Below are 13,806 nucleotides of genomic sequence, written 5' to 3'. Positions count from 1 at the left end.
AGCACAAAGAAGCCCTATCCATTTGGGTTGTGTTGTGCACAGCCAGCAGCAGCACTGACCTGTCCCTGTCCTGCACAACTATGGTCCAACAATAGAGTTGATGGAGATCAGTGAAGAAATTAAATCAGATATCAGTCTATTTGACATTGGGCTTTCGTCTTTCATTTCAATGGTTCTATGCATTAAACCCATGCTGAACGTCACATTCAGTTGCTTCTCTCTTATCAGGCGTTGACCTCTCCTGAGGCATCCACCAAGTCACACCTCACTCAAATCACCCCCTCAGCCTTAGACCAGATACACACTCCCCCATCCAGTCCCTCTGGGCAAGAAGTAGATGACTGAAACTCCCTAAACATATCCTGCAAACTGCACACTCCCCAAAATCAAGACCCACACAATCTCTGACCTTGAACTGCCTAAGCGCCAGGATTTTCTGGCTTGTTTCTGAAATCAAAGCAATTCCTTGTCACAGCTTTGGCTTGGACATTGCTTACTCCTCTGCACTGTGGGAACAAGCGTCCCCTGTTGAAATCGGAAGTTATTCTGAGATTAGTGAATTGTATCGATAAATATAGAAGCTCGAAGACTGACAGCAATACATTAACCACTGCAAAATGTACAAGCGCCCAACATCCTCAGTCCTCGATCACAGGACAGATTAACAACATGAGCTCGATTTATTTGCAGGTCGAAGACACAATGCTGTTATTCCATCCTTGAGTTTGAGCATCCTAACTTAAAATGGTATAAAATGCTGTCATGACCACTGCCAATCAATTTCTCTGCCCCTCTGCAGCATGAGTCTTGCAAACTCCAATAACAGTCACAGACTGACAGAAATGTGGGCGGCACGGTGGCACAGTGGTTAGCACTGCTGCCCCACAGCGCCAGAGACCCGGGTTCAATTCCTGCCTCAGGCGACTCTCTGTCTGGAGTTTGCACATTCTCCCCGTGTCTGCGTGGGTTTCCGCCGGGTGCTCCGTTTCCTCCCACAGTCCAAAAAATGTGCAGGTTAGGTGAATTGGCCATGCTAAATTGCCCGTAGTGTTCGGTGAAGAGGTAAATGTAGGAGAATGGGTCTGGGTGGGTTACGCTTCGGCGGGACGGTGTGGACTGGTTGAGCCGAAGGGCCTGTTTCCACACTGTAAGTAATCTAAATGTACAACATGGAAACAGACCCTTCGGTCCAACTCATCCATGCTGGCCAGATAGTCTATCCTAATCCAGTCCTATTTGTCAGCATTTGGCGTGTATCCTTCTAAACTCTTCCTATTCATGTACCCATCCAGATGCCTTTTAAATGTTGTCATTGTACCAGCCTCCACTACTTCCTCTGGCAGCTCATTCCATACACGCACCGCCCTCTGAGTTGCCCCTTAGGTCCTCTTTAAATTTCTCCCTCTCTCAACCGAAACTGATGCCCTCTAGTTCTGGTCTCCCTCACCCCAGGGAAGTCCAATTTACCCTATCCATACCCCTCATGTTTTTATAAACATCGAAAAAGTCAACCCTCAACCTCCAATGCTCCAGGGAAAACAGCCCCAGTATATTCAGTAACTCCTTATTGCTCAAGTCCTCCAACCCTGGCAACATTATTGTAAATCTTTTCTGAACCCTTTCACATTTCACAACATCCTTCTGATAGGAAGGAGACCAGAATGGCACATAATATTCCAACAGTTGCCTAACCAACGTCCTGGACAGTGACAAAATGGCCTCCCAATTCCTGTACACAATGCTCTGACCAATAAAGGAAAGCATACCAAACGGCTTCTTCACTATCCTATCTACCTGCGACTCCACTTTCAAGGAGTTATGAACCTGCACTCCAAGGTCTCTTTGTTCAGCAACACACCCGAGGACCTTACCATGAAGTGCATAAATTCAGCCCTGACCAGCCTTTCCAAAATGCAGCACCTCACATTTATCTAAACTCTATCTACCACTCCTCGGCCCATTTGGCCCACCTGATCAAGATCCCGTTGTACTCCAAGGTAACCGTCATCGCTGTAACTACATCTCCAATTTTAATGTCTTCAAACTTACTCACTATACCTCCCACATTCATAACCAAATCACCTATATAAATGATGAAAAGCGTTGGACCCAGCACCAATCCTTGTGGCACTCCATTGGTCACAGGCCTCCAGTCTGAAAAACAACCCTCCACTACCACCACCCTCTGTCTTCTACCTTTGAACCAGTTCTGTCTCCAAATGGCTAGTTCTCCCTTTATTCCATGAGATCTAATCTTGCTAACCAGTCTCGCATGAGGAACCTTGTCAAATGCCTTACTGAAGTCCATATAGATCATGTCCACTGCTCTGCTGTCATCAATTCTCTTTGTTACTTCTTAAAAAATTTCCAAGTTTGTGAGACATGATTTCCAGTGCATAAAGCCATATTGACTATCCCTAATCAGCCCTTGCCTTTTCAAATAAGAGTAAATCCTGTCCCTCAGGATTTCCTCGAACAACTTGCCCATCACTGATGTCTGGTTCACTGGTCTACAGTACCCTGGCTTGTCCTTACCACCCTTCTTAAACAGTGGCACCACATTAGCAAACTTCCAGTCTTCCGGCACGTCACCTGTCACTATCGATGATACAATTATCTCAGCGAGGGGCCCTGCAATCACTTTCCTCACTTCCCACAGAGTTCTAGGGTACACCTGATCACTTCCTGGGGATTTACCCACCTTAATTTTAAGATATGCAGCACCTCCTCTCTTGTAATTTTTGAAGGTGTTGCCAAGTAGTTGCACGCATTCTATATCTTCCATGTCATTCTCCACTAATGCAAAGTACTCATTTAGTACCTCCCCCAGCTCCTGCAGTTCCACACATCGGCTGCCTTGCTGATCTTTGGGAGCTACTCTTCTCTCCCTAGTTACCCTTTTGCCCTAAATGTATTTATAAAAAACCCTTTGGCTTCTCCCTAATCCTACTTGCCAAAGCTATCTCATGCCCCCATTTTGCCCTCCTGATTTCCCTCTTGCGTATTCTTACTGCATTACTACTTTAAGGATCTCTGCTGTCTATACCTGACCTATGCTTCCTTCTTTGTCTTGATCAAATCCTCAATTTCTCTCGTCATCCAGCATTCCCTACACCTACCAGCCTTTCCTTTCACCCGAACAGGAACATTCTGGACTCCCATTATCTCATTTCTGAAGGCTTCCCATTTTCCATCCGTCCCTTTACCTATGAACGTCCGCCCCCAATCAACTTTCAAAAACTCTTGCCTAATACCGTCAAAATTAGCCTTCCTCCAATTGAGAATTTTAATTTTTCGATCTGGTCTATCCTTTTCCATCACTATTTTAAATCTAATAAAATGATGGTTGCTGGCACCAAAGTGCCCCTCACTGACACATCAGTCACCTGTGCTGCCTTATTTCCCAAGAGTAGGTCAAGTTTTGCACCTTATCTAGTAGGTACATCCACATACTGAATCAGAAAATTTTCTTGTTCACACTTAAATTCCTCTCCGTCTAAACCCTTAACACTATGGCAGTCCCAGTCTGTGTTTGGAAAGTTACAATCCCCGACCATAACCACACTATTATTCTTACAGATAACTGAAACATCCTTGCAAATTTGATTCTCAATTTCCTGCTAACTATTGGGAGGTCTGCAGTCCAATCCCAGTAAGGTTATCATCCCTTTCTAATTTCACAATTCCGTCCAAGTAACTTCCCAAGATGTATTCCCATGAATATCCTCCCTAAGCACAGCTATAATGATATCCATTAACAAAAACATCATTCCCTCTCCTCTCTTGTCCCCTTACTGTCCTTCCTGTAGCATTTGTATCCTGGAACATTAAGCTGCCAGTCCTGTCCAACCATGTTTCTGTAACTGCAATGATATCCCACTCCCATCTTCCTAACCATGCCCTGAGTTCATCTGCCTTCCCTGCTAGATCTCTTGCATTGAAATAAATGCAGTTTAATTTATCAGTCCTATCTTGATCTCTGCTTTGTCCCTGCCTGTTTGACTCGCTTCTTTTCACAACTGTACCAGTCTCAGATTGATCCCTTTCCTCACTATCTCCCTGGGTCCCACACCCCTACCTTACTAGTTTAAATCCTCCTGAGCAGCTCTCGCAAATCTCCCTGCCATTTTATTAGCCCCCTTCTACTTTAGGTGCAATCCGTCCTTCTTGTACAGGTCACTTCTACCCCAAGAGATTCCAATGATCCAAAAATGTGAATCCTTGTCCCATACACCAGCTCCTCAGCCATGCATTCATCTGCTCTATCCTCCTATTCCTGCCCTCACGAGCTCGTAGAAGCGGGACTAATCCAGATATTACTACTCTTGAGGACCTCCTTTTCAAATTCCTGCCTAACTCTCTAACCTCCCTTCAGAATTCCATCCTTTTTCCTTCCTGTGGCATTAGTTTCAATTGACATTATTCCCAAACCTTCACTTTGTAGATGAAGGAAGAGATGATAGAAAAACACGGTTAAGCCCCAAATACATTTGGAAATTGAAATGAAACACAAAATGGAATTACAGGGGGATAGGATAGTGAAGAAGGCATTCAGTATGCTTGCCTTTACTGGTCAGTGCATTGAGTATAGGAATTGGGAGGTCACGTTGCAGCTGTACAGGACATTGGTTCGGCCACTTTTGGAATATCGCCATGTAATTCTGGTGTCACTCCTACAGGAAGGACATTGCAAAACTTGAAAGGGTTCAGAAAAGATTTAGATGTTGCCAGGGCTGGAGGGTTTGAGCTGTTGGGAGAGGTTGAATAAGCTGGAGCGTTGGAGACTGAGGGGTGACCCTATAGAGGTTTATAAAATCATGAGGAGAATGGATAGGGTAAAAAGACAAGGTCTGTTTCCCAGGGTGGGGCAGTCCAGAACTAAAAGCCATTCGTTTCAGGTGAGAGGGGACAGATTTAAAGGGGACCGAAGGGGCAGCTTTTTCACACATGTATGGAATGAGCTGCCAGAGGAAGTGGTGGAGGCTGGTACAATTGCAACATTTAAGAAGCATTTGGATGGGTATATGAATAGGAAGGGGTTGGAGGGATATGGGCCGGGTGCTGGCAAATTGGACTGGATGAATTTAGGATATCTGGTCGGCGTGGACGAGTTGGACCGAAGTTTCTGTTTCCGTGGTGTATATCTCTAAGGCTCTGAAATTACGAGTTGGGGATTGTATTATCACAACCCAGTTTTAAAATTTGAGTTGCTTTTTATGTATTTTCGAATCAAGTTGTTCAGACACATTATTACATACCTCTGGGGCTGCTGGGTTCTGAAGCTTAGGCCCCCTTGCTCATGGACAAACTAACATTGTCTCGTTGGGCTAAAGCTTCGGATATCGGGGTCAAACATGGAAGAGGTTCAAGAAAACTTTCAGGTGCAGGTTGTTACCAAGTGGATCACAACTGAAAAAGTGTTTTGGTTAAAAAACCGATATACAGCGGTGAAAGCAGAAACTTGCCAGTCTCATGACCCCACTCCCTGAGTGACAGCACAGAAACAGACAATGCAACTTGATTCAGGAGTCCAACCAGCACACATTATTTCCAGCTTTTATTACAGGATAAAGACATGAAAATACAAGGCTCTGGACAGCCCATCTCCCGGTTTTTGTCTGATGGGTGTTTGCCAGGCCATTTTCCTATGATTGTGAACCTGCCACTGTGGAAGCCTGTTTGATCGGATGTGGCATCACCTCACATAATCGCTTGGTCTGATACAGAACTGAGCTGAGCTGCCAGTGCCCTGTTACCCAGCAGTTGGTGAACATTGCGGTCTGAATACCAACAACTTCTGTGTTCAAAAAATGCCATGGCTATCGAGTCAAGATGCTGAGAAATGCAGGAGTGATTCGGCTTCACAAATGTATCATTTCCAAATGGCAATCACGTGGTTGGTGGGGGTAGAGCCCCATGTAATGCCTGGCACTGTGCACCATCTGACTGACCTGGGTATGGAGTTGGTTTGCGACAGGATTGGGTCGACTCACCGAAACCCAAGTACAATGGAATGAGTCTGAGGTGACTCCAAGATTGTCCGAGCCTATCATGACTGCTCGTGGTTCAAGTATCATTTGTGTTAAACTTCGCTGCACACAGTTCCTTCAGCAGCCCCTGGAGTGCTGGGGGGATCTCTCTGTTCGGAGGGAGTTAGGGCTCCCAGGGTGGGCTTCTCCGCCCATCCACCTCTCCTTCAGCATGGTAAAGAATATCTGCCAGTGTGTGCTCCACCACAGCGTACCAGCCCATGTCACTTATCTGCACATCAAGCAAAGACAAACACGATCAGGTTAACGGCAGAAGTTGCTGGAAACGGCAGCAGGGGCTTAGTGGATTTTGGGCTGTGTCAGGACGCACTTCTGTACATGAATGGCCCGAAAAGGAGTTGGAAACTGATGGAATCAATCACGTGAAAAGAGAATTTGGTAGGTGCGTGAGGATAAGGACTTTTGGACATCAGGAGCCAGTACACAGATGACAGGCTGAATGGCCACCTCCTGCATTATCAGTTTCTCTCAATGTAACACAGCTCATCAAAGCATTTGTACAACGCCTCAAGGAGACTCAAAAGAGCTTCAGATTTTTAAAAGATTACTTTGTGACTATGACAGAGGGTGAAGCCAAGTGGCTAATCCACATCCAAACAGCAGTGAGGAAAACCAATAGTTTACCTGGAGTGGGCCAACAGGGTAAGAAACTGGCCAGAACACCCAGGGATATCCCCAACGTTTGTTCCAATCATATGTCAGCATCATTCACAAGGCCAGGAGCCTTGTTTTCACGTTCACTCAATATGTTTTGAAATGAAAGGAGTTTATGGGTGGAGCCGGGCAGGGTGAGGAAAATCTCTGACACTGAAAATCCCACCAAGCGCTGCGGCAGGTGACTCCGAATCAAAGGGCAAGATCTCGACCCTTCGGTGGGTCACCCCTATCAGCGTTCCGATTCCAGAACAGCTTTTTTTTGTAAAAAGGTGGAATGGAGGAGTTGGTGCAGGAAAGGAGGAGCAAGAGCATACCGGTTTGAACGGAATGTCTTTCGGAGGATACTTGAAGTTTGGCCCGAAATTGATCGACACCTGAAAAAAAAAATCAGACCCAAGCGTGAATCACATGCTTTCCCTCGACACATGTCAATGAGTGAACACCTCCCTCGCCCACCCTCACCACAACTGCAGCAGGAAAATAAGTCTCTCAGTTGAAAACCCCTGACCAAACATTCCACTCAACGCTGCTTTTCCGATGGACAGAGGATTCAAATGCAGCAAACAAATCCCAGTGAAATCCCAACTGTAAAACAAACTTTTCGGTACAAGTGCAAAGATCCCGTTTACCTAGCTGCTGAAATCCCACAGCAGTTTCTCAGTATTTATTCTGGCACCCTGCCACAGACAGCCTCTCTCCTAACTGCCCTTTGTTGCCAACATCATGAGGATGATAACTGGTGAATGGGCTCTCGAGACCCAAGACCCTGCAGTAAATTCCCAGCGCTCTTCGGGGTTGGAGAGTTGCTGTTTCCCGGAGATCAAGACTGGGGGTCTGAGCCCCCCCACGGCAGCTTTTCAGCAAATCTCAACCAGGAAAGACAGGATGCATGGAAGCTGTGAAAGGTGTGAGTGTGCCAAGCAGAGATAGCAAGGTGGAGTGAACTGTGCTCTTGACCAAGGACTGCCCTGTCCACTCAATGCAGCAGCAGCACATCACCAGAGCCAAAAGAGTATTGCTCAACCATTCCAGACAAGACATCCTTGAGAGAAAGCTGCAAGTCCATCAACTCCCTTGGTCATACTTACAGTGCAGTTCTTGTACAAAGAAATTGCAGGATGGTACACCCCAGCATACACATCTTCATAGGCAGTTCCCTCATTATCTCCATTCTTAAAAAAAATCATCTAAATCAGGAGGGGAAAAAAAAGACATTTTCAATATTTTGTCAAGGGACCAGTTAGTTCCAGACCAACTGGGTAAGAACCAGACCAAACAACCATTTACAGTCCCTGCAATGAATAAGTCAGGAGGGGTATAGTGGTGCTGGAAAAGCACAACAGTTCAGGCAGCATCTGAGGAGCAAGCCTGATCTCAGAGGAATGTAGGAATTAGGAGTGGGAGCAGACATTTCAGCCAGTCGAGCCCACTCCACCATATAACATGATCCTGGCTGAATTTATCCTGGTCCCAACTCCATTGTCCTGCCTGCTCCCCACTGCCCTGTATCCCACTTTTCATCAGAAACACATCTATTTCGTCCTTCAATCTGTTGAGTGATTTTGCCTCCACTGCGCTCTGGGACAGAGAGCTCCACAGGTTCACAACCGTATGGGAGAAGTCATTTCTCCTCACCCCTGTCACTCTATGACCTCTTCTTCAAGGCTGTCTCACAAGGTGGAACATCTGTTCCATGTCCACCTCATCAATCTCCTTTAGCATTTGCTTAAACAAAAATCTCCAATCTCAATGTTGTTAAACAACTGCATACTTTGTTACTGAACTTGCTGGAATGGTTTACAACAGTGGCTGGTATATAAATTAGTGCTTGTTAGCACAGAACACTGACACTGGTACAAGTAATCAAGAATTCAGCTTGTTAGAATGAGAATCCAAGAAACAGCCTCTAATTTATACAGCATGAGAAGAGGGTACTGACTGGTTGGAACATGGAGATTCAGCAAGGACAGTTAACTGGGAGAAAGTGAGCACTGCAGATGCTGGAGACCAGAGTTGAAGAGTGTAGTGCTGGAAAAGCACAGCCGGTCAGGCAGTATCCAAGAAGCAGAAGAATCAACAGTTCGAGCATCAGCCCTTCATCAGGACAGTTAACTGTCAATCTTCATTCTCAGAGTCAGCAGGCAGATTACAATTGGTCAAGCTGTCGCCATAGGGCAGCAGAGATCAGCTTCCTTCAGGATCCCTTTAGGTACGGACGCAATGTCCTTTTCCCAATTTGACCAATCAGAATCTGTCTGCCCTGTGGACAAAGATTGACAGTTAACTGCTGAGACTGAATCACAATGTCTTGACCAATCAGCACCCTCTCCTCATGATGTCCCTTTTTCTCAATTCTGTTTCTTGTGCACTGGTTGCAATGAGCACAAGGTGAAAACCTTCGCATTTGTCTCCTTTTAGCCATGTATGTGTGACCGGCTTGGGGTATCACATCTCACTGGGCATCTCACCTTACTGCCTGTTGCTGGTTTCAGGCTCTTCTCAGCCTTATCCACAAAGTCCTTCTCTTCAAAGTACAGGTAACTCTTGAACTTAATCAATGCCTGCCCCACAGAGAAAAGAGTGACATTAACAGCAGAAAACACAAACTCTACAACTTTATCCTTTTTCTGTTTTTCCCCAGACTCAAACTCAACTTCTCCTAGACTGGTTCTCCATGTTAAACAGTAGATGAAACATAAACTGCATGCATTTAAGGAGGCTGAGGGGTGACCTTACAGAGGTTTATAAAATTATGAGGGGCATGGATAGGATAAATAGACAAAGTCTTTTCCCTAGGGTGGGGGAGGCCAGAACTAGAGGGCATAGGTTTACAGTGAGAGAAGAAAAATATAAAAGGGACCGAAGGGGCAACATTTTCACGCAGAGGGTGGTACATGTATGGAATGAGCTGCCAGAGGAAGTGTTGCAGGCTGGTACAATTGCAACATTTAAAAGGCATTTGGATGGGTAAATGAATAGGAAGGGGTTTGGAGGGATATGGGCCAAGTGCTGGCAGGTGGGTGCTGGCAGGTGGGACTGGATTGGGTTGGACTGAAGGGTCTGTTTCCATGCTGTACATCTCTATAACTCTATGCTGGTAAAGAGTGGACAATCATAGGAGGACCATTCTCACAGATGACTATCCTCAGCTTCACACAGCAGAAGCTTTCAGGCACGATTCTGGCATGACGGACATGCTGCAGTCTTTCGGATTGTATGGAAGCTGCTGTAAGGTTGGAAATGTGGCACGTGATAAGTTCTTACAAACAGCAATGTGAAAATGACCAGATCATTCTCTTTTCAAGCTATCGCTTGAACACTGGCCAGGACATCCTTTCAAAACGGCACCATCAGATATATTCACCGAGGGTAGGGCTGTCATTAACAAGGTGATGTGTCCAACAACATTAGACTTGCTCAGGACCGAGTTGGCGTCACTACATTCTGTACTGAGATCTCTGAAGCGGGCCTTGATTTGAGGCCCGAGTTATTCAGCTGTGGGTAACACCTCGGAACAGTTAACAGCATCCATCACTGGCACACTAAGTTACAATTTGAACAAGCATGAACAGATATGAGAATAAGCCAATTCCAAAGAGAAATTGGTCCAAGTAAATTCTGTTGAGGTCAGTGATGTTAATTAGCAAATTCTTACCACAAGATGGTGTCACTATAGCAGAAATGTACAGACTCCTGGCTATAATGGGAGATAGAAAGTCATAAGCACGGTCTAACTCATCCATGCTGATCAGTCTTCCTAGACTAAACTAACCCCATTTCCCTCTAACACTTTCATAGAACATGGAACAAGACAGCGCAGAACAGGCCCTTCCGCCCTCAATGTTGCGCCGACCTGTGAACTATTCTCAGCTCGTCCCCCTACACTATCCCAAAATCATCCATGTGCTTATCTAAGGATTGTTTAAATCTCCCTAATGTGACTGAGTTGACTACATTAGCAGGTCGTGCATTCCACGTCCTTACCACCTCTGCACCTTTTCCAATGCTTCCACATCCTTCCCGAAATACGGCAACCAGAACTGTACACAAAATTTCAAGTGTGGCCGCACCAGCGTTTTATATAATTGCAGCATGATATTGTGGCTCCGGAACTCAATCCCTCTACCAATGAAACCTAACACACCGTATGCCTTCTTAGCAGCACTGTCCACCTGGGTAGCAACTTTCAGGGATCTGTGCACATAGACTCCAAGATCGCTCTGCACATCCACACTACCAAGAATCTTTCCATTGACCCAGTATTCTGCCTTTCTGTTATTCTTCCCAAAGTGCATCACCTCACATTTAGCTGCATTGAACTCCATTTGCCACCTCTCAGCCCAATTCTGCAGTTTATCCAAGTCCCCCTGCAACCTGTAACATTCTTCCACACTGTCCACTACTCCACCGACTTTTGTATCACCTGCAAGTTTACTAATCCATCCACCTATGCCTACGTCTAAGTCATTTATAAAAATGAGAAACAGCAGTGGTCCCAAAACAGATCCTTGTGGCACACCACTAGTAACTGGACTCCAGGCTGAATATTTTCCATCAACCACCACCTTCTTTCAGAAAGCCAGTTTCTAAACCAAACTGCTAAATCACCCTCAATTCCATGCTTCTGCATTTTCTCAATCATCTTCCCATGTGGAACCTTATCAAAGGCTTTACTGAAGTCCATGTATACCACATAACTGGCCCACCCTCATCTATAATGCTTGGTCACCTTCTCAAAAACCTCAATGGGGTTTGTGAGACACGACCTGCCCTTGACGAAACCAGGTTGACTATCTAAAATCAAATTGTTGCTTGCTAGATGATTATAAATCTTATCTCTTATAATACTTTCCAAAACCTTTCCTATAACAGAATTAAGGCGCACTGGTCTATAATTACCTGGGTCATCTCTACTGCCTGATGATTCCTGAAGAAGGGCTTATGCCCGAAACGTCGATTCCTTTGATGCTGCCTGACCTGCTGCGCTTTTCCAGCAACACATTTTTAAGCTCATCTCTACTGCCCTTCTTGAACAATGGCACAACATTTGCAATCCTCCAGTCCTCAGGTACTAAACCTGTAGATAATAACGACTCAAATATCAAAGCCAACAGCTCTGCTATCTCCTCCCTAGCTTTCCTATTCATGTATCTGTCCAAACATCTTTTACATGTTGGAACTGTACCTGCACCTCGCAATTCCTCTATTCCAGACAGTACCACCCTCTGTGAGAAAAAGTTGCCCCTCAGGTACCGTTTAATTCTTTACCTTCTCACCTTAAACCTATGCCCTTCAGCTATGGACTCACCTACCCGAGGGAAAAGACTTTAGTCATTTATGTTACCCATGCCCCTCATGATTTTATAAACCTTTATAAAATAATCTATTACCCTGGAAGCTCCAGGGCAATAAGTCTCAGTTGATCCAATCTCTCCTTATAATCAAACCCTCCAAGCCCCAGTAACATGTTTGCATACAATTGCTAATTTAATAATATCCTTCCTGTAGCAGGGCAACCAGAACTGTACACAGTACTCCAAAGGTGGTCATGCCAACGTCTTGTACACCGCTACATGACATCCTTGCACTGACCAATAAAGGCAAGTGAGCCAAACACCTTCACTTCCTGTGATGCCACTTTCAAGGAATGATGTACCTGCACTCCGAGGTCTCTCTGTTTGATAACATTCTCCAGGGTCCTACCATGAACTGTTTAAGTCCTATTCTGGTTGATCTTACCAAAATACATAGCCTCGCATTTATCTAAAGTAAACTCCATCTGCCACACCTCAGCCCCTGGACCCATCTGACCAAGATCTTGTTGGATAATCTTCTTCACTGTCCACTGCAGCATTAATTTTGGTGTCATCCATAAACTTACTAACCATGCTTTCTATATTCTCATCCAAATCATTGGTATAAATGACAAACAATGGCAGGTACAGCACCGATCCTTGTGGCACACTATTCGAGGCCTCCAGTCTGAAACCAACCCTCCACCATCAACTTCTGCCTTCTACCTTTGAGCCAATTTGGTATCACCTGGATGCCAGGTGATTTAACTTTACTATCCAGTCTACCACGCAGAACCTTGCCCAAGTCCTTGCCGAAGTCCACGTCAACAACGTCAACCGCTCTGCCCTCATCTATCTTCTTGGTCAAATCCTCAAAAAACTCGATCAAGCCTGTGAGTCTCAGTTTCCCATGCTGACTATCGCTTATCAGTCCTTGCCTCTCCAAATGCATGCAGATTCTGTCTCTCAGAATCCCTTCCAACACCTTACTCACCCCTCCTATCAGACTCACTGGTCTATAGCTCCCAGGCTGCTTCTCATAGCCGCTCTTAAATAAAAGCACAGCATTAGCCATCCTCCCATCTTCCAGCACCTCACCCATGGCTGTCAATGATACAATTATCTCAGCAAAAGGCTCAGCTATCTCTTCCCACAAAGTTCTGGGAAACAACTGATCAGGTCTCAGGGATTTATCTGCCTTTATATTTTGTTAAATCTTCTCTTCTGTAATATTTACTCCAAGAGAAAGGAAAAGAAAGAAGCATTTTGTGAACCATCCTCAGGAGATGTATAAGTTGGACAGGAATATGCCCACAAATCAAAAGTCAGATTCCTTGCATGAGAGCTGCCTAAATTATATCTCAAAGACCATCACCAAGGTGAAACAACGCTCTCAAATTGTTGGTTGCCAACCATCCAGGATTACCCTCAATTAGAGTCATAGAGTCATAGAGATGTACAGCACGGAAACAGACCCTTCGGTCCAACCTGTCCGTGTTGACCAGACATCCCAACCCAATCTAGTTCCACCTGCCAGCACCCAGCCCATATCCCTCCAAACCCTTCCTATTCGTATACCCATCCAAATGCCTCATAAATGTTGCAATTGTACCAGCCTACAGCACTTCCTCTGGCAGCTCATTCCATACACATACCATCCTCTGCATGAAAATGTTGCCCCTTAGGTCTCTTTTATATCTTTCCCCTCTCACCCTAAACCTATGCCCTCTAGTTCTGGACTCCCGATCCCAGGGAAAAGACTTTGTCTATTTATCCTATCCATGCCCCTCATAATTTTGTAAACC

General features: G+C 45.3%; 1 protein-coding gene across 1 annotated transcript in view; it reads right to left on the bottom strand.

Moving 5' to 3' along the window:
* Positions 1-5,544: 5,544 nt before the first annotated feature.
* The window catches only part of LOC122542968 (set1/Ash2 histone methyltransferase complex subunit ASH2-like), a gene marked incomplete at its 5' end in the record, with an annotated part of 25,952 nt that continues 17,690 nt past the window's right edge, over positions 5,545-13,806 (bottom strand). Inside the window, 5 exons of the mRNA XM_043681111.1 lie at positions 5,545-6,261; positions 7,022-7,081; positions 7,796-7,894; positions 9,176-9,268; positions 11,984-12,015. Of these exons, the coding sequence (XP_043537046.1) occupies positions 6,154-6,261; positions 7,022-7,081; positions 7,796-7,894; positions 9,176-9,268; positions 11,984-12,015 (392 nt within the window). The remainder of the gene's footprint in view (positions 6,262-7,021; positions 7,082-7,795; positions 7,895-9,175; positions 9,269-11,983; positions 12,016-13,806) is intronic.

Source organism: Chiloscyllium plagiosum, chromosome 42 (genome assembly GCF_004010195.1).
Source record: "Chiloscyllium plagiosum isolate BGI_BamShark_2017 chromosome 42, ASM401019v2, whole genome shotgun sequence".
In the NCBI taxonomy this organism is placed as follows: domain Eukaryota; kingdom Metazoa; phylum Chordata; class Chondrichthyes; order Orectolobiformes; family Hemiscylliidae; genus Chiloscyllium; species Chiloscyllium plagiosum.
The sequence above is the reverse complement of the archived record's forward strand: the minus strand, read 5'-3'. Positions and strand labels throughout refer to the sequence as shown.